This window comes from Gasterosteus aculeatus, chromosome 17, assembly GCF_964276395.1.
Source record: "Gasterosteus aculeatus chromosome 17, fGasAcu3.hap1.1, whole genome shotgun sequence".
NCBI classification, from domain to species: Eukaryota; Metazoa; Chordata; class Actinopteri; order Perciformes; family Gasterosteidae; genus Gasterosteus; species Gasterosteus aculeatus.
The window spans coordinates 8418769-8440760 of record NC_135705.1 but is presented as its reverse complement, the minus strand read 5'-3'; the positions used below and the strand labels follow the sequence as shown (position 1 = coordinate 8440760).

General features: G+C 43.0%; 1 protein-coding gene across 2 annotated transcripts in view; it reads left to right on the top strand.

Moving 5' to 3' along the window:
* The window catches only part of LOC120835070 (receptor-type tyrosine-protein phosphatase gamma), an 85033-nt gene that overhangs the window by 46095 nt on the left and 16946 nt on the right, over positions 1 to 21992 (top strand). For both annotated transcript variants that reach the window (XM_040203600.2, XM_040203599.2), the window contains exons 4-9: positions 3853 to 4001; positions 9223 to 9318; positions 11176 to 11242; positions 13414 to 13571; positions 14769 to 14961; positions 18843 to 19027. In XM_040203600.2, the coding sequence (XP_040059534.2) occupies positions 3853 to 4001; positions 9223 to 9318; positions 11176 to 11242; positions 13414 to 13571; positions 14769 to 14961; positions 18843 to 19027 (848 nt within the window). The remainder of the gene's footprint in view (positions 1 to 3852; positions 4002 to 9222; positions 9319 to 11175; positions 11243 to 13413; positions 13572 to 14768; positions 14962 to 18842; positions 19028 to 21992) is intronic.

Sequence of the window (21992 nt, the reverse complement as noted above, 5' to 3'; positions counted from 1 at the left end):
ATATTCTATAGTGTTATATTTAACAACTTTAAATAGCCTTTAAAGATTAACAGTGGGATAATTCAATGATGGCTGGATGGATGGACGGATCAATGACATCACAGCTTCTTGGCTCTGTTCTATAATTAGTCAGCTGATGCTCTTCTCCACCAAAGCCCATAAACCACAGTTCAAAAATTGGATTCAGGATTTCTTTTCAGGGCTACATTTGATCGTCTTCGACACTTGAAATGTGTTCATGAACCAGCCGACATTTTCTAGTGTTAGTTATTGATCTTTGTAGCTGTCCGTCCGTCATGTCCTCGGAAGACAGTTGGAAGTTGTTAATGTGACACGTTCCCCTCAAATAGATCTCCGGCTTTTGCAGCGGTTTTTGCATCATTGCTCTACCGTTTACGCCCAGTCTTTCATTTTTGCGCTGTCCTTGATAATCTTTTGTCATTGTATTGTAGTAAAGTTGTTGACTATGGGCATTTGCAAGTGCATCCAAGCCCATTGTCGTCCCTGCGTGATTGTCACAGCGCTGCGTTCCATAGGAGGCGAGCGGAGGCTCCTTAGTGACACACTGCATCATGGCTTTTAGCATTTTCTATCATGAAAATTCAGCCGTGAAGTACGATCTCTCCTTTCAGCTGCAGTGTTTCACACATCATACACCTCTGTCCATCCATATACAGAATATTGTCATGAGACTAGCACTTCCCCAGTCATTTGTTTGCATGCATAGCTACCGCAGAGTGATTAAAGGGGACGCTTCTAGTCCCAAATGTTAGGTCTCATACGTGAAACCTTCAGTCAGATGTGCATAAGAGTATGACCATTCCAGATGTATATGTGAGCTGTAAACAACGCCCATCCCAGTGGGAACTAGCGGGCGTTTTCAACATTTCATTTCGGTTTGGATTTTGTCTGTCATAGCTGTCTTTTCCTCTTATTTTCTTTCTCTTAAAGCTTTATTTCTTTTTATTTTACGCAATTTTTCCGTCCATATTTCCATCCTTTGACCAAGTATGCATACTGTCTCGCTTCATGCTTAAGCCAATTCAAATTAGGAAGAAAACCCTGACAGTGTTTTGTGTTTTTATCCCAATGCACCAACCAGGGCCTGTTGGGGTCCAAAAGTTCACATCGTGCGCAAAGGGGCTTTAACATTCTTCATTCTATTTAAAAGTCAATGTCGTAATTAAGGACTTGAGCAAATAGATCTCAGAAGTTCATGGAGATTGATTTCGGAAGGTTCCCTTGTGCCTTGACCCGCTTTCAGTTTGAGCTGACTTGCTGCCATTCAAGCAGTATTCCTCAACAAAACATTTCTCAGTAAAATTTCAAACAACTCTCCACCAAATTCATGGAATCGTAAGGGCCCCAGAGACATTTGCATTGATCAAGGATTTACTTTCACACACACTCCCCTTCTCTCACTGGATGTGGTTCAAGGTCTTTTTGGCTTAGTTTCTAATTCCTGCTCTGCTGTTGGAGGGTTCACACAACCAGGCCAGCATTTTTAATGAAACTCCCATGATCAGCCAGCATCGCCTCGACTTTTCCTTGTGATGCACACGGGATTACACTAGTTCAACAACAGGAAAAACACTGCTGTACTAGCATTCTCGTGAAGCTGTAGGTTCAATCGTAATGATGTGATGGTCGTTCTCTGGTCCCCACTGCGTTTAGTCTCATGAAGCCCCTCCATCTAAAACGTTACCCTTCGTACCGTGGGCCGTCGGCTTAAGCAGCACCGGCATATTAATACTCCCGGCAGATTTTTTCGCGCCCCGCGAGGGGGGGGGCTCGGCTCGGCTCATCTTTCATCACACACGACTCCAGATCCCCGTTTCTCTCTCTTCCTCCCCAACCGGATCCCACACAGGATTCCTCCCGCCAGCGATCACGCTCGCCGATGGCTTTCACTCACCTCGATGTTGTCCGTTTCCCAGCGCGCCGCTCGTTCATTCGTGTCATCCGTGTGCCGACTGTCTTGTTTGCTTGTGCAGATGCGCGTCCTCGCCGTTTGCTCGGTGTGACATGATTAAAAGGGCTGTCCTTTGTTTGCAAGAGGCTGACTTTTGGTTTCAGCGGGTGGGAGGATGGTAATTCGCCTTGTCATGGGTCGTGTTTGGGATGTCACGAATAACTGAACGGCTAAAGAAGCTTCAACTCGCCTTTTCATGACACCGCTGAGTACATTCACAAATGGGAAAGCAGTCCAAATTGTTTTTGTCATGTAAAGATCTCACGCGAGAAATTTCTGTTTTAATCTCAGCCGGCGATTATGTGGCCCACTATCAATTTTGAAAATGTCGTAAAAAAATCTGATTTTGTAGTTAATTAACCTTTTTCTTTTTCAGATGGAAAACAACATTTAAATATGTTGTGTCATTCCCTCTGTGATTATGCTGATTGAAACGCACGGCTGTCATTAAATAAACAACAATTCACAGCAAAAGTTGTCATTTTTGTTGGTACTGAGGTTACTGGAGACTGAAGTATTCATCATATGTTTAAAAGGTTTTTATTTTTTATTTCTCTTCCTGGATCGTAGGCTTTTGATAAGTAGGGGAAAACTGGAATACTCACCTAATAACAATAGTGAGCCAAAAGGAAAGAGGTATATTTACACTTACACAAAATGATTTAGCTGCTAACTGTAAAAAACAATCCCTGATGAATTAAATGTCATAGAATATTGTAAGTGCCTTTGTTCATAAGCTCTTGCAGTGCATTTTTAAAGTCATATTCTGATGTGTACATTAATGGTACTCACTGTAAATACTTTTATAATGCGTTCATGGGACATTAATTGCAATAGCGAATAGTGTCACAGCATGAAAGAAATGCTGCAATAAACGCCTAATTACACCATGTCCTGTAACAAAATGTCAAACCTTTTTCAAAAAGGGGTGGTAACCTTGCACGAGAGACAATTCTAACTGCTCGCTATTCTACAGCTGAAGGAACGGCAGTACAGCCGTGCAGAACGCTAGCCGGTGGGTGGAGAAGATAACAAAGCCAGGGAATTCCATTATGTCTTCCTAGTGAACCATGCAGCAAGTTTTAGAGAAAGTGGCTTTGCCTGTAGCTGTTCACCACAGCTCCCCACGGTCAACCAATGGGACTCCGAGGCCGCTGGAAGAGGCTGATGTGCGCAATGGCATCATTGTGAATGTGCCCCCCAATGACTTTGTATCTAGCAATGATGATTCCCCCCATAAAGCATCCTACAGAAACAAATCACGTCAGCCTGTGGGTTGCCAGGTAGCTAGTTTCCCTCTCGCTGTTCTTGTATCCCTCTGAGCCAAGATCATTTGCGTAATAGTTTGAAAACAAAACCTTGTCTGTGTACAAGGCAGCTTGTGGAACATGAAGAAAGTTTGGAGTGGCAAAGGAAGCGGGGAGTCTGTTAGCATATGCATTAACCACTAGCATAAATCAGAGCGAGTCTGCCATCCATGCCAGGTTTTCAGTCCATAGCAACAATGTCGCAGGGAGAGATTATATCCGATAAACAAATTATTCACTGGCTGAAGCAGGTAGAAATTGCATTGTGTCGCAATGTTATAGAAAACCTCAAATGTTTGAGATTTATAGATAACAAAGTTCATCGTCTCTGGATATAAAGCTTCTACATTAGATATGAACGCCACCCAATGGAAATGTGTTGTTTTGAGATGTGGGAGAAAAGAACAGATGAGTTTAGATAATGAGATTGCAGTTTTGATCTTATAGATACGTAGTTATGTAGATAACGGATAAGAACGAAAACGAGCAGCCGCCGCCTCTCTGAGCTTCTGCATGACTGTACTTTGTTTGATTGGATCTTCTCCTTTTTGCTCTGCCCCTGTCTGTCTCCAGTTGCTGTCCTCCTGAAGGATGACTACTTTGTAAGAGGTGCTGGTCTGCCGGGGCGTTTTAAGGCTGAGAAGATGGAGTTCCACTGGGGCCATAGTAATGGGTCAGCAGGCTCGGAACACAGTATTAATGGCAGAAGGTTTCCCGTAGAGGTAAAGTATCATGTCACCACAAAATATTTTGACAGATGTGCTATGTGAGTCCATAATGGTTCATATTGAAGCCAAATGCAGAATTGATGCCATACATTGATGCTTTTAAAATTCATAAAGCTCATCTCCAAGAAGCACCACTGGGTTGAATCTCGTTGTTAAAGACGACACAATTCAATGCAGTCTTCCTAAATAATACTGAAAGGGGACGATTTTAAAAGTACGATAGCTAGCAGACTTTGACCATGACCTTTTTTATTGTTTTTTCCCTTAACTATGTGCAAGTACAATAGAGAATTAAATTACAGGAGAAATTCTTTAAAAAAAAACAAAAAACTAAGGAATTAAAAATTGTACAAACAATAAACTGGCTTCTATTTTTCAAAATATGCTGTTAATTTGTCAGTTGTTGATCAAAATACAATAATAACATATTTGGATTTTCTTTTACAGCATTTATAATAAAAAATAGGAAAAATGTCATCAAAGAAAGCCAAGTGAAAAGGCATTGAATAAAAGTTTGGTAGACTAGAGTTTAATTAAGATAAAGCACAAAGCAGAAGTTTGGAGGTTTCCTGCTCTAAAAGGGCTTTTTGCACAAGGTCACAACCCATTTCTCACTGTAATGTAAATGAAGGAAAGCAGAAAATAAATTAGCGACCACTCTTTGTAGCACAGATATAAAGGGTATTAAATCCAAAACCTTTCAGCATTATTTATTCTGGCTTTTGGATTAAAGCAGAAATCCTGCTATTTCTGTGTGGTGCAGATAATGAATTATTAGTGCCTTTTACAATGTCATTATCTGAAATGAATTGGCGAATGTGTGTTACTCTTACTTTCTGTGGGATTATACCATTTCTTTTTGTATCCCCCCTAGTGTCAAACGCTAATAATTAGTGTAAATATAACAGTGTGTGAAAACAGGCTGTTAGTGAGTCCTATCTCCAAACACGCAGCTAACGTCCTCCTGTGTTGGTTTCTTGGCCCTGTTGTTTGGGGCAAAGCTTTTGATGCTGAATGGCTGAGTAATTAGATTCATTTCTGCCACATCACTGTGTTCAATGTAGTGTTAAAGGGCACTGACTTGTACACAGCCGTTATGAAGCTGTTGTGCGTACGGCTCCTGTAATGGCCTGTACATGAGACAATGGGAATCTCTTTGACGACCAATTTAGGGAGCCTTTAGAAGAAAAGCTGAGCAAGAAGGAAAAGACTGGACTTCTGCCCTTTTAGATTCTTCATTCAGAAATGGACAATGTAGCTTTGTACGTTTTTGTGTGTAGGTTTTTGCCTCAGCCTCGGTGTCACGGATGGATTCCTACTCGTGTGCATAAACTATCCAGGTTAAATGATCATCGGTTAAAACCCATTGGAAATGGAGACAGAAAATATAACGTGACTGTTGGTCGCGAAGGGGCTACATCCGTTTGCTTTAGAGTGTTTTTGCTCATGCATCCGTGTATTTCCTGCTTAGGTTTAGGCAGATGAATTGACCAAAAGCTCTTCCATTTGGATGCAAATCTTCTCGTAGCATTTAATCTGTCGACACGGACCTCATACGAGTTACACACAGCACGACGGCGTTGAGGCTTTTGTAAAGGACACCATGGCAAAATGGTCAAAGGAACATCTTTAAGTGAAAACAAGCCTAATAACGTACAGCGACTCCTGGCAACATATTAGTCATATCCTCATGAGAAATGCATAGTCTTTGCTACAGGAAGTACAAAAAGTAATATTCCATCCGCAAAGACGTTTCCTGTTAACTACATGCTGAACATGTGCACCATGTATGCAGAAATAGGACTGCTAACACTTAGATTATTCTCTTTATCATTAGTTTCGACTGCATATATCAAACATGATGTATTATTTCACTCTTGAAGGGGGGAAATCAAATGATGTATGGTTGAAAGGGAACGTGGTTATGCGCGATCGAGCCTTTGGCCATTATACTCCGTCCTCTAAGATGTGCCATATTCATATGTATGCCTTGACACAGTTGGATTTATTTTGTAATATTGCGTTACATCTGACACAGCATGCGCAGGGAAATGCTGTGTTCATAAATGTTTGTGTTTAACATGTGCAGTGATCTTTCACCGCAGATGTTGGCTATTGTTTTGTTTTGTGTGTCTTTTGTTCTCCGCGAGTCGAGCAGCATGACCTTGGAGGTTGACCTCGGGGGCTTTATTTGTCTCTGCTAAACAGAGAACGTTTTCCAATCTGCTGTCTAATTATCTCTCCACTTCAAATGATTCACATTCCGCCCGGAGTTACTCGTAGCGCGGCGCATGAAGCATTTATTCTTATGGTCTCAGAATAAAACCCCACAAAAATGTTTTTACACCTCCTTAGAAGCTTGAAAAACACATATAGTTCACACACACACACACACACACACACACACACACACACACACACTCTATAGAGCGCCTCTGCCTTTTATAACATGGTCATGTAAAAAGAAAAAAAAAGAAACCGCACAGCCTTTGGCTCTCGAGCTTGACATTAATCTAACCGCCGTCTCCTCCATGAGAGTGAAGCAGAGAAATCGTTAGGTGGACCACCTGTTTCGCTCAAACAGCACGATGAAAAATGAAACAGCGGATTTCTTTTTCGGCCTCGGGACACAATAAGGAGATATTTTCTAATAATATATTAGGGTGTCGCCAAGGTCCGATTAATTATACATGGGTTACAAATCACACCTCGGGAAGGGTACACAAAGTACTGCGGCCGTATGAACTGAACGAGTGTACAGCGAGAAGAGCTCCTGGAAGCAGCGCTGCAGTTAGGAGTAATGGAGGCGGATGCGGCCACCCTGAGTGCTCAACACACATGCTAAAAGTAGAGAGCACAGAAAGGACCATAAATACAGAAAAACAATTACGGAATCGCCATCAGTGGGGTTTCGCCTTAACGCTAGGGGCCGAGGATACACTCTCTGAGAGACGGTTTTCTTCCATCTTCTTGTGTTTTGTGTACTTGCACGTGTTAATTTGCAGTGAATTAAGCTCTCAGGGTCACCGCGGCAATAAAAGGACAAAGGATTAATGTATCTTTATACCATCTGAAAGAAACAAATCCTCCACATAACACGTGGTCGTATTTCCATATGAGGGGAGACTACAATCACTCAAGGCTCTCTGCTTTGATGTTGGTTGTTCCACTGGGACCAGTTGTTTGTTTACTGGGTAGTTGTTTGCCACCATTAGTTTAAGGAAAACAGGAAAACGTGCAGTTGTGTAAACCTTATAGTGAATCATTGTGCGCTTTTTTTGCGCTGTATGTTGTTGTTTTAAATTGACACCAGGATTCTGATTATATTTCATATAATGCATAATCCACTCCCATCCTTTTCGCTTGCTCTCCTTTTCCATTTTCCGTTGCAAGTTTCCTGTCAGTATGTGAAAACATTAACATGCACTCTACAAATGTTGTGATCCGCCGTAGCGCTTAAAGTTAAAGGACACGGTTAAAAAAACAACCACATAACAGCAAACAACAGAATGCTGCTCTCTTGTAAAGTGAGAAAAGAAGAATACATTTGTGCTGCTGAGCCAAATCCAAGATCTCTCTGCACACAATCTTATTTCTTGTAGTTTGCTCTTATGTCGCTGGCTTGGGAAATCAGGTCAAACATGTCTTTGATTTTTCACCTGTTTGTGCTTAAATGGAACTTGGGAATGCAGAGCAGCTTTCCGAGCGTGTGTTTGCACTCACTTTGTGAAAGGTCTGCTCCACAGACAAAACTGGAGGGGAGTTATAAAGCTTGAATGATGTTTTTATTTGTTTTTCTGGGCTTAAGACAGCCGTCATTGTTTTTTTGTTTTTTTGTTGGTACCGACCATTTTGAGATTTTCTTTAGATATTTCTCTGTACAACAGTGTGGTGCTTTAGCGCTGACAAAACAAACATGTATGAATTATTTAGAGAGCTTTAAAAATTAGTCAGACCACCTGTTCGTCCTGCTCGAAATCCCCAAATTCTGGAGATATCTCAGGATGTGACAGAAGTTTACTCGGGGCCTCGTGCCAGAGCTCGTAAACATCCAAGGGAACAAACTGAGCGACTGATCCAGTCGCTCTAAGTGATTTCACCAACGTTTGTCTTTTCATTGGCTCCGATGAAAGCGTTCGACAGTTGAATATCGCGATTTCCACTGGGCCGTTAATAAGAGCAGGTCATGTGGTCGTGTGGTCACTGAGAAAATGAAGCCTACACAGTGGGGGGCGGGAGGGGGGGGGGCGGCTTAATTGGGTAATGTAGTTAATAACATCTGAAGGGTGATGAATAGCTGCAGCTCTTTCTTGCACAACAAATTAATTCCGTTCAAGGCTGCAGTTAAAGGAAATCTAAGCAAGCTAATTAACTTAAATGATCTGGATTGAGTCATTTTGGACCTATTTCAGGCCTTTAGTACACAATTATGGATTTATCAATATTTATACGCTTATTTATTTAGGCTTTCTGCTTTTGTTTTCTTTACAGCCAATTGTGGCAGGATTTTTCTTTTCTTTCCCTCTCGTAATTTTTTCTTTTGAAAAAATGCAAGCATACCCTTTAATTAAATCAACATGGAGGACCTTTTTTTATTGGCAATTAACTTGGTTCAGTGACATGAAAGGGTTTTTCATTTTAAAGAGGCTGGAGTCAGCGAGATGATGGACAGCTCCAATTGCTACTTTTAGAATCATTCGCTGATTTTGATCAGCACTCCCATAATATGTCTGCTTTGAAAAGAAAAGGAATGGAAATGTATTTCTTATCGGCGTATGATGGTTTTTCACTTCATATACACGCGCCGGCAAAGCTTTTTTTAGTCTTGAGGCAGACGTAATGTTGTCTGTGATTCAAGGTAATTGGAAGCAATGATTACAAGCATGCAATTCTCTTAGATCTCTCCACGGGAGAAGGGCAGATTCCTCCAGTTGCCTGTAACTTATCTATGTGAGGACATTCGCCCTGGGGAAAAAGGACACTGTATCTCTCCCAACGTCCCCCCAAGAGTGGCAGAACACAAAAAGGAATGACACAGATGATGGTAGATTTACCGGAGTAATAAATACACCCCCCTCTTTTTTTTATTTTTTTTTATCCCCCTCAACACAGCTTTTCATCAGCTCGTCAGCAGCGTGTCGGAGTGATTGATGACGGGACCGTTGGTTCTCCTGGTCCACTCCTTAAGCTGTTTATGCTCTGTTTCCCACCCCAGATGCAGATCTACCTCTACAATGCAGATGACTTTGACAGCCTCGGTGCTGCCATCAAGGAAAGACGCATCATTGCTGCCATCGCAGTTTTCTTTGAGGTAAGTGTCTCCTGTTTTTTTTTTTTTTTTTCAAGATTACACAGTCTTGACCTTCAGACCTGGTGACGAGTGCACTTGACATGTTTCATCCGTAATAGCAGCATGGCTCGAGTGCAGTGATATTGACTTAAACCCCCCCCCCCCCCCCCAATCCCCTAAGGGGGCCAGGTGGTCCACCGACCATTCTGCAATTCAATATAAAAAAGATTAATTGATTCTCAATGGGATTTATTTTTCTACTTTAAAGCCCCCGGATCCCCTGTAGGTTTACAACGCACTGCTGTACAGCCTCATTATGTCGTCTGGTTGTAAGGCTGGTTAGAGCGTACAACTTGGTTAGGTCACAAGGTACTAGTTGCATTAGTTCTAAGGAAAACTTTAGTTGTCCTGTTGAGGAAATGGCCTTTGTGTTATATATCCTTTCTCACAGGCTTATTGAATGATTTTATTTACACAAACTATCCTTACCGCCAGCAAACCCAACGAGATGGATGATTACATGTAATAAGAGCAGATGACAACAAGAAGAAAATAGGAAATCATACCAAGGAAATTAGACCCTCCTGGGGAATTATAAGGAAAATGGTTTTAATTGTATGAGGCCAATTATGAAAGGCATGAAGATGTAAATATGATTTTTGAGGCTGATAAATAGTTATTGGAATTGGTCTTTAGCACCTGTGTTGTGAGTTTACATAGTTACTTTTTTGGTTTTCCGCGGCACATTGCCGACTTCTCATTGAAATGCAAACACACTCTTGCCTGAACGTCTGCGCACATAAACTTAACGGACATGAATGGTCCCTAATTTCAGTTAACAGTAAAAACACCTCAGAGATTTATGAACCGTGAAAAAGCATTCAGCCCAGCACACGTTGCACTCCAAATTGGTACTAGCAATCTCCTTGCAATTGATGGCAGGCAATCAATGTGGGCTAAGTTTCAGCTTAAAAGCATACAGGCAAGGGTCAGCTCCCAGGAAGAGGGCGGCAGGAATGGGGACACAGGTGTTTGTAATGTAGGCTTACTCCTAGACACTGATAAACCACGCGTGTTGGTGGACCTAAATGCCTCCGCTGGATCCTGACAGACCAATTGCTTACTGCAATTAGGGCCCCGGCATATGCACAAGCCGCTGAATAGCAGTTTACAGCGGAAGACGTTTTTAAGCGGGCACGCGCACATTGGCTCAGATTTAGCAGTTCTAATCGATGAGGAGAGTTCTTGTTTTGCTCCCCAGAGGCCTATTAATGGCTTCTAAGGTGTGCATATTATCCACATTCAGCATTCACTTCCACACAATTATTCTCCTCTGAATGACCTGAATTAATGTTCAGCAAGGAAGTACTGGTCCCTGCAGCCCAATACTGTTTTGTCCATTCCTGTCTCTTAAGTAGGACATTGGAGATATTGAAGATGGCTAAACAATAATTGCTTGTCTTCACTCAGTTAAAGGAACTAGAACGAGGCCTTTATAGCGAAAGAGGGAATCACCTCTGGCGTTAGTCCTCCCCCAAGATCTGAGGTGAAAATGTAAACATCATTTCCCTCAAAGAAGTATTACATACTGATAAGCAAGGTATTTAATGATGAATGTCATGGTACTTCAATTTGGCACAACACCAAGAACAACTGTGCTTCAAAAAAAACAGACAGACAGACTTCACAATTACAAATAATTGATTTATTGCCAGAATTGACGCTAGATTTGTATTGTATCATAGAGATGTTGTCCTCATTGTGTCCACCTGATGATTTATTGTGTTGATATTGATTGTCCTTAGTTGCTACGTTGGATTATTGCTTGAGTCTCGTAATCCCTTTTGTAATCCTTTTGTCTCTGGACATTTCCTGCAGCTGGGTCAAAAAGACAATCCAGCTGTAGAGCCCATCATCCAGGGCTTGAAAGGAGTTGTGCATCATGGTAAGTAATCCATATGTATGTATGTATGTATATATGCTGTCTATTTATTTAGGTACCCACTGATATATTTTTTCTGTCAAACCCAAATCCCTTTGACATGAGAGAATACAATGAGAATCCAGTTCATGTGGGACATTTAATCCGCTTTTAATCTTTTGAAAATCAAAATGAACAATCAACTTGGTCGTGACATCGCAGATATTGTGTTCCTCGCTTGCTGTTTCTCCCTACAAACAAAGATGAATGCTTTCGCCTTCTGCTGCGTAACCATTGGTCTGAATTATTTTCAAACCCCCAAATTAGAGACTAAACACAAAAAATGAGCAGAGTTTAACTTCAAAAGGATGCCAAATTTGCAAGGTACCGCCTCTCCTTTGCTTATGCAACTGCACAATGGGAGACCTCTGAGGAGCCTCACTTACCGGGGAAGAGCTATTAATTACATCGGGGCCTCAATTAGACAGCACTCTTGTTTAATTCTGCTCAGACATGCACGTGTAGATTGTGGCCCTTAACTCCTGCAGGGGCTCGTATTCAAACGTCAAATGTTTAGGTCTTGTTTTTGCGTCCGTGACAAATGATGTAAACTTTCTGCCGCGGCGCTGCACACGTTGTCATTCATCAGCAGATGATATAACATGGCTTTATAATCCTCTACTGCATCTGGGGACTCTGTTTACCCCTGACTCGCATGGCGCGTTTTACAAGCAGGTGCTGACGGTCATAACTGTATGCGAGCGTGATCCTACACTGACAAGGACAAGTAAATAAATGGGAATGTATATAGAAGCAGGGCGTAAATGTTCACGCCGGTTTCACGGGGCTGCCGCCGGGGCTTCATTGGGCCATTTCACAATCCGATTTCCCTACTTCCTGGAGATGACTGTATGGTGTTGTGCGCTCGTTACGTTTTATGACTTCTGAGTTGAGCATTGCAGGCGGACAAAGACACACATGTGAGTATAGAACAGCTTACTCTGTAGAACCAGTAGAGAATCTTAAAAAGCGCGTGAATAGGCTCGAGATTCAGTAAATGGGTCGCTTTGTTCAATTCAATTTGTACACTCAAAATTCCATTGCGGTAATTGCAGTGAAGAAATTGGCCCATTTTCTGATTGGCATATTATCGGCTGGGAGGCCATTTCACCTGGGGTTTTAATTTCACAGAGGTATTTCAGCTCAACCGTTCTTTTGTTATAACCTTGATAAAGGCGGGTTGCCAAAACATGCCGGGTTTTACTAGGTTCTTTTGTGAATCTCCGTCAGCCTCGAACAGCGTCTGAGCCCTTCACAGATGTTCGTGCTACCACCACAGTATCCCTCATCTCCCAGATGAGAGAGGGCTCGGTGTGGGTGGGTGTGTGTGTGTGTGTGGGGGGGGGGTTTGGACTCACTTCCTGCTGGCTGCTAAATGCTCCTCGCCTCCTCTCCCGTTAGGGTGGTTGGTTTTCCGCTAGCTCGTTATCCCACAGTCATCCATCCATCAGCATCTCGGCGGCCCACGAGCGATAGGGCACGTACGCTGTCTGAAGACGGGGAGAAGAAAGGCTGTGAATACTGAATTTGACTTTGAGTACGGATGAGGCACGGGGCGAGGCATCCAGTGCCTCAGTAGTCCTATCAGTCGTATCGCCCCAAAGCCTCTGCTTTTTTTAGATAAGTTAATAAGCTGTGAGATATTGGATTTTACCTAAACGTGGCTTTATTGGGGGGTAGGAGGGGGGGGTTCAGCCAACAAGCCCACTTGCAAAACGGCCGTGCCTTGGTTCTGATCACAAAGGATAGAACAGATCCGGTAATCGTCTGGATCTGTCTTAATCCCCGTGGCCCATGCGACAGTTGTTACACGCAACAGAGCAGGAAACCACCCAGCCGGAGATCAGCTGTCAGAGCTGGCCATTTCATCTGACTCTCCTCCCTTTGCTCCTTTCTAGAGAGGACCAAAGGGAGATCTCTTGAGTAAAGAGATCTGGCCAGGGGGATAACAAGTTGTGAGGCTTTTAACTGCTGTCACCATCATTCCACTTGCAGAGGCTTCACGAAAGCGGTTAAAATGCCACGGGGACAATGAAACCACCGTTTGAAAAGCCGCTGACGAGGGTCAGGATTCTTAGCAAAGCTTTTAAGGGTGGTGAAAACGTGGTGTTTTTGATCCTACCCTCTCGACCCAGAAAAGGAGACCAACCTGCGGCCGTTCATCCTGAGGGATCTGCTGCCATCGTCACTGGGCAGTTATTACCGATACACCGGCTCTCTGACCACACCGCCCTGCATCAAGGTGGTGGAGTGGATCGTCTTCTCCAGGCCAGTGTATCTATCCCACTCACAGGTGTGTTAAGTTCACACACACACACACACACACACACACACACACACACACACACACACACACACACACACACACACACACACACACACACACACACATGCTTAGATAGTTGTATTTTCCATTTGCACACATTTCGTGGATCACTTAACTGTTCAACAGTATCGGTGCACAAACGTCTGATCTCCCTCTCCCCATCTTCTCTTATTCCTTGGTTCCTCCCCAGCGCTTCTACATATAAAACCATAACGGCTTATATAGTGGATGAGTAAGCAGGAAGCGGCTGCCAATTACTGGCATTTAAATAAAAATGAGATAACCTTCATATATATATCATGTTTTTGAGTCTGACACAGCAAGAATAAGGTCTTGAATAGGACTGCTGCCCACGGAGGCTGGTTATCACACAATTCCAGTTGTTAAAATGCAGAAATGTTCAATAATTTAAATGTCAATTCATTTAAACTATGGCAGTAAAGGTTTAACACATGGTAGCTGCAAAATCTGGTATTTTACAGGCTTCACTTATCTGCTTAAGAGCATTTTTTTAGATTTGTAACTTTGATAGTGCTATAGTAGTAGTAATATATGCCAAATCATATCCCATGCTTTTAGCTGATCCCATACACTACTGCTGCCTCCTTTATCCATACAATTCTCGGGTTGCTCCGCTGCATATCTTCCAAAGCGCTCCGTCCCGTAGAAATTTGCAGGCCTCGGTGGAATTTCTATTAACTCGCAGGAGGACAAATCTTTTGTTCAGAAATGACTTCTGCGGCAAGCGCATTGACCACCGGCACTATGTCTGTGACGCTCCATAGATAGTTTGTTATGAACCTGTAATTTATTTCTTCAAGTACGCATAGGACACATTGATTCCACGGTATCTGTAATGTGGAGTCATTACAGCACTCGGCAGGAGATCATTCCTGGCAATCAATGGCCACAAATTTGCCCCATCGGGAAGTTACAGCCCGCTAGGTAGCCAGGATGATGATTGAGGTTTGTGCCTGCTGGTGCCTGTGGTGCAAGTGTTTCTTACAAATCCTCTGCTCCAGTTGTGAACAGTCAGCTGCATTCAAGTGGCTACAAATGCAGACCTGCGTGATATATTATATTTTACACGGGGACACAATCACACACACCCATAGTAAAAAATAACTTATTCAGAGGCTATTTTCTCTGTTTCTTTCCATCTAGCTGGAGGCCTTTTACTCCATCTTTACTACAGAGCAACAGGACCACGTCAAGTCTGTCGAGTACCTGAGGAACAACTTCCGGCCGCTGCAGGACCTTAACAGCAGGAAGGTCTTTAAGTCGGCTGTAAAAGATGCTTGGCAAAAGGATTTAACTGAAGTCCTGGGAAGCCCTCACAGCACTGAGGCGTCACGAGGTAAGGCTTTGTTTCCTGCGCCGCGGTCGAACCCAAAGGTCTCCTGTAATTACAGTCGTGACTTGCTGTTGTATCATTTCTTGTAGTTTTAGAGCGGCTGAAAAACCCCACAACCTCTTAGTTAGGTTCCATATAGGCCCTCGTGTTGAGACTGTCGAACTGTTCATTTAAATAGTGTCCAACTACGTCTCCATGCTAATGCAGAAGGCTTTTAAAAATAATAAAATAGCAGCTTTTGTATTGATATGTCATTAGTTATTATCACCTTTGAGTGTTCTAAAATGCAGTCTGAGCTGCACCGAGCTGGCACTGCACATGTAAGGCTGAATCTGAGATGTCCATATGGCTGAGTTAGAATTCAATATAATAATGTATCGTCGATGGATTGGATTCGAAAACAATATACAGTATATAATTCATTTTATTGTGACATATCCTCAAGCCATTCAGGTCCATAATGCGTAAATGAAGGTTTTCACACTTCTTCCATTCTTTTCCACGATGACGGCTCGATTTAGCACCTCTGCTATTTCTCAGGTCAAAAATCTAAGGTTGGAGCCAAAGTTCAAGTTTGGAATTTCAGTAACACGGTCAGATTAAAAGATTGTCGCATCAGGATGAGGCGCCGCTCATTCTTTCTTTGTTACAACTCATCTTTATAATATAGAACACATTTATACGAAAAGCACTGACCCCATGCAGGGAATCGAGGTATTCGTTCATTGTTATTATATTGTTCCGTCTTTCTTTTGTCTGAGCATCTTGCAGCACTTACTTTAAAAGAGCAGTACAGGAACTATGCTGACACTAATGAGAAAGGCTGCAGCGCTGTAAAGCGGCGTTGTTGGTGTCTGGCTGGGGGAATTGATTGGGGAAGCTTGTGATGAAGTTTGAGCGCTCTCACAAGGCCGATCAGCAATCATCATTAATGTGTGGCACAGCAAAAATGGACCTATACAAATTAAGTTGTGAAATTGCTTTTTGTGGCATTATGTCAGCAGGCAGAATAAATGTAGGACCCGTGTCTCTGCATTTGTGTTTCTCCATTGCTTGTTTTCGTCTTTGCGGCTTGCTTGCATTTCTATTCTCGCGGTCGGTATACAGTGCCAGCTTTATGTCTAGGGGTGACTTCTGGCGACCGTGGGTGTGCGGAGAGCCCGGTCTTCCTCCAATCAGTAGATTGGCGGTTGGATTCCAGGCCCCGCCGACCCGCATGTCGACGTGTCCTTGGGCAAGACACTTGACCCCGGCATTGCTCCTGTCGCTGGCACCACGGTGTGCGAATGGTGTGAATGCTAGTTACTGATGGGCAGGTGGCACTGTGTCACGTAGCTCCTGTCATCAGTGTGGGAATGGGTGTGAATGGGTGAATGATGACATGTAATGTTAAAGCACTTTGAGTGGTCGGAAGACAATAGAAGCACAGTCCATTTACCATTTACTGCTGCCAAGGTCGTATGGGGGGGTTATTTCTCTGTGCACAGTAAAAGATGGTTATGCTTGTATATGTTGTAAGAACCAAGGCCATACCTTAACTGCATGTCCCATCACCACGGCTTTTACGTGTAGCTTCTGATGCAACACACAGGTTCGGACGATAAAAAAAAAAGAAATAATGCAAAGATATATAGGCCACTGCGTGTAAAGCTCAAAATAAGACCGATTTAGCAAAGGGTTTTAATCTACACTATTAATTACCCTGCTATCGTTTAGCTGATGAATTGTTTGGTCTATTGAATCTCCGTCGAAGTGGAAAAATGCACTGAACTTGCTGGTTTTGTTCTACTTAGTTTACAAAATCAGTGGGTGCACAATTTTAAAAGACAAAGAAAAGTGGCAAATCCTCAAATCGTGCCTGGAACGAAATGTTTGACCGGATGGCAATGACTCAAGTGTATTATGTCTCAATATTAAGATGTCCTATGTGGTAATGTTGTTATTCTGTGTTAAGATTGACATTAGCTGTAGCAACAGTCACGTATAACAAAATAAGTGCTGTAGTTGCGATGTTGCATTTAGGCCCTCAGATGACATGCATACCTCCACTTTCCTGTGAAAATCAGCGCTCCCTGTGTTCTCCATGAAATTGTTGTTTTTCCAATACACAGGCTCCTTAAAACAAATTGAACAGCTTTCTGAGGAGAGAACGTGTGGGACTGCTGTTTGTTTACAACCGTTTATTCGTCCCCTTTATGGATGAATCTGCCAGGAGAAACAATCATGCTCGGCTCTTGAGTGGTGGTGTGGACTGAGGCGAAGCCACAATGAGGCCGATTTTTGGGATGTTAGAATAAGTGTATTCACAGAAAATGAATAAGATGTTTTACTAGAGAGGCTATAGCACGATAATTACATGTGCAAGTGATGAAACATTAGGACATTTTCATTTAATCCATACTTTGTCTCGAGATTTTTAGGTGATTCTGATTACAGTGAAAGTGGCACAATTCCATTTGCATGCAAATTTTGATTCAGATTCAGATGAGCACTTGTTAATTCAGCCGGCAATCTGCCAGTTTATTAAAAGGTTTCATGGAATTAACAACTAGCTTCAATGAAGTTTATAATTAATACGGAGACACAATGATTGCTCATCAGTAAACCACATTTAAGAAAAGTTGCCCCAATTACATTAAACAAATTGGTGATTTGGCGGGTTTTTTGGCACACGTACTGTATATATTGCCAAATTTCATTTCCGTGATCGTCAAAAATATGCCTTACATCACTTTACCTTACATCTTGAGGGGACAGATGGGTATTTACAGGATGGTTAATAAAATGTTCATAATCCCCATAATGGAAACAATTAGTTGTTTTTATCGCCATCAGCAAAAAGAGTCCTATATTGCCAACAAACGTAACATTTCTAACCCAATGGAAATAACAATGGACGATGCCGACGTGGCGGTAATGATCCGGGCAGTAAAACCACCACGATGTCTTCAGCTATTATTAAACAGGCTGTTTTTCAGCTACTGTAGTTGACAGCGAACATCTGACGTGTTATAATGCATTTCACACCTGTCACACCTCATCAACACCCCGAGATATTCTTGCTTTTGTGTATTTTCTTTTGCCCTGTGTTCCTCTGTCTGATTTCCTCCCACCCTGTCACACATCATGGAGCATAATTTGCACCGTAGTGTCACTTTGTAAATGGAGAACTGTGGTGACAATTTGAATATGACAGAACCCCTTCCCGCACTTAATCAGCTGACACTGGTCCCTGATTGCTGTTGCCCTGATGTGCTGACAAGCTTGTCCAGAGTGTCCTTTACCCACACGGAAGGGTCTCCGCTGCAGATATCCAATGCCGCAGCCTACAGTGCCACCTAGAGGCTGACTTGCGTGTTCTCCTTCTCGTTATTTCACTTCTCCGCTCGATGTTGCACGGGCAGGAAGGTACAAAATGACGCATGGGCAGGAAGCTTCGGTGCGGTCTGCAGCACACGTTTGCCACTACTCCCGGCCGTTTGGTATTCCACCTGGAATCTCTCGCAGTCGTGCAGCGTGAAAATGAGACAAAGTGTCCAGCGTCCACGATCAGCCCTGACAGCACACCTGACCCCAGTCAAGCCTCCAGGAGTGTTTTTTTTTCTTTTGTGATTGAGTTACTATATTATTTTGCACCTTGTGGCTCCTCAAGTACAAATGGCTTCGAGTCCAGTGCCGACAGTAAAGATGGGCTCGATAAAAGGCAACGCGCGTTCTGTCGGCACACATCAACAAACACATGCGGTCAAGCAGTCCTCCCTACACAGCCCCTCATTTTCCCTGCATTCACGCCGTGTGAAAAAGTGCCCTTTTTATTAGTATTTTTTTTCTTTTCATGCTGCTTTTATAACATCTTACTCCCCTTCTACTTTGTGGTCTCTCAGTGTGCAGCAGCGCCCCAGTGAGCATGAAGATCAAGCCGCTGAACCAGACGGCATTGATGGTGAGCTGGGAGCGCCCTCTGGCTGTTTACCACCCACCAATCACCAGCTACATGGTCTCCTACAGCTGGGTGAGGCGTGACGTTGCCGACGAAAGGACCTTCACCAAGACCGGGGACCAAAGCATGGTGTGTATAATTGTTTCATCGGGCCGCCACTGGCAACGGGCTCCGTCGGCACGGAAGCCGCTTTTTTTTTTCGGGACTCGTCTGTCCAGATGTGGGTTTCAACCGCTCCCATTGGTTTGCAGAGCGGGTGATGTATCCGGCCAGATCACAGGGCGGCTTGATCGCTGACAGCATGTATAGGAGGTGACAGATTGTGATGAACTCTGGGCTCTGCTGTTGCTTAATATGAGGAGCCAGACAATCCCCTGTCACTCACCTGTCTGGAAATAGACGCGCAGGGCTGTCGCACACATTGACAAGTTTAACTGATATATATGTAATGGCTTGTCAAATGTGCCTGTGGGCTCGTCTCAGTTTAAGCATTTTCTGATTTCTTTTTATTTTCTTCAGTCTCTGACGTGGATCAGTATGTGCTTATAGATCATTTATATATCAGTGTATATATACGGCCTAACGTTTGTTTGCACTTCACTGGAAAATACAGAGAAAAAAACGAGCAATCTTCCTCAAGAGCCAAAGGTGTTGTCACGGCCGTGGATGATTCTATAGCACATAGAAATTCAAAAGAAAGAAAAAAATAGGTGATGAAACAGATCTAACAATTGTTTTTGTTGCATAATAAATAGTGATGGCAGTTCGGTTCGGTTAGGTCAGAGCTCTGGAATACTAAATAACTGATCTTTTCTCATTTCTTGCCCTCCAGTGTGCGTCAACTAGACGGTTTCGCTGGTGAGAAGTGGGTAATTAATGCTAATGACTCCATATTGCGCATCCCGAAAGTCTTTCATTCAATTTTTTGATTTCTCTGTGAAAATATTTGAACATTTTGAATCGCTCCATTCTGTTTGTAAGTATTGGAAGCATCTTTCTGGAGACAACCTGTCGTCTTTTAGCAACCAAAACAGGCAACTGTGCCGGCGCAGTCTTTCAGATCTCAGTTATGTTTTTGACACCAGTGATCACACAATTCTGCTTGTGTACCTTAAACATGGAGTTTAACACATCGTTCTCTCCCGTATCTCTCAAACTGAAAATGCACTGTCTCCACAGAAAATACATCCTTCCCCCAACAGGATGTCACACCTACAGGGCTTTTTCTTCTCCACACTACATATTTTCTCCCTGGTCACATATCCTTCCATTTGAGGGAATCCAACACCCAGCTGTGCATCTCTTTTAAGGCCCAGTGACCCCCAGCGGTCTTGACAGTCTGCATGACTAACTCTTTAGATATAAACAGTGCAGGGGCGAAACCCTCACCCACTGGTTGGGAGACCTAGTATCAGTTCCCTTGTGCCAGTACTACCTCCAGAATGCCTTTCAGTAAACACGGCTGGCATTGTCATGCGTGGGAACCCGGTGTGGGATCGTGCAATATTGCATCACCAGCGAATAATACTGGCTGATTGGAGGAACCAACACAAAGCAAGGGGGATGTGAAGGGATTGCTGTAAACTGTTGTACATGTTTTATCCTCCCTTCCCTCTGATGCTTAGAAACTAGCTATTACTTTAGGTCTTAACCCCTTCAACCTGAGAATTGTTTTTGCTTACCTCACTTTGAATTTTTAACCTTTACTGCGCAGGTTTGTGTATTACATTTTGATGGAAAAAAGCTGTTTAACGCGAGAGGATGCAGACACATGGAAGATGGGCCTCGGTATTATACATATATATTTGACGTTATATTTTTAAGGTGTTGAACATTTTCCTTTCACAGCCTTTCCACATTCATAGAATCTGAGCCAGAGGAGGAGCGGATTTCATTTCGTAGAAATGTTTTATCGGACACCCACATTAGTCCATGCAGTTTATATGCATCTCTTAAAGGACAATATGTTAATTTGAAAACCTCAACAGCAGGGTCTCTTTCCAGATACCGTGACCCAGTTACTCAAGCTGATCCAAAGAATTTGCTGTGAGCAGTTTCATGTCGGAACTATTTCCTCTCAACCATCGCAGAGTAGTTACCGAGGCTTTCTGAAACTATGCGCAATTAATATGCAATCAGACTTGCTGCAGACAAGAACAGCCCCACAACATTCAACCGACGCTATTCTCAGCTAGAGGTAAATCAACATGCTTTTCATTCCTTTTACTCATGCGCCCCTCTGAAGCACACGTCTCACCTGCAGCTCGTTCTGAAACCACGCTGCCACAACAACTCTTTCTGATGTTAAACATAGAAACAGATTCACTGCAATTTCAACCCGCTTCTCTCAGCGTCCTCCTTTCGCTACTGACCTTTTAACTCCATCAGCCGCGCTCCTCCTAGAGGACCTCTGGCAGAGGCGTCGTATCTCTACAGCCCGAGTATTCATTTTCTATATCCCGCGGGCTCGACGTGAGGCTCCACCGTCTCCATTATTATCCCCCGTGCTGTAGTGTATCTGTGCTGAGGAACGCAAGTCTCCAAATAGGAATATGGGACGTCTGAAGGCCTACATTTGAGCACATAAGTTCACTGGTAAAACGTGTTTGGCTACTTGACGACTTTAACAATTATTAAGTTATTTTGTTGTTTTTATGGGATATATTCATGTTCTGTTTCTGTCATTATTCTGCGCTTCGTACGTTTATGTTGCTGTACATTTATACTAGACGGCTGAGTGAAATAATGATTAGTGTCCACGAGGTGCTCAATGTGATTACGCGCCATTAATACACTCGGCCGGTTGCAGTGACGGCCTTTCTTATTTTTTCCCTATCTCTGGAAACCAATGTACTTTAAATGTTTTCAAGATATACTAGCTAGTGGCAAGAGGCAACCCTCCAACCAACCTGGGACTATATGACTAAAGCCATCTGCCAAGTGCACATCACAATTAAATTAGACAGCAAATTAGGTTTCAAACTGCATTGAAGTCGTTGGTTATTCACTGTTGACAGAACACAGTATTTTTTCATCTCGGACAATATAAATGAACAGCATCCAGAGTTGAAAATGTATTCCCATCTACCCATTT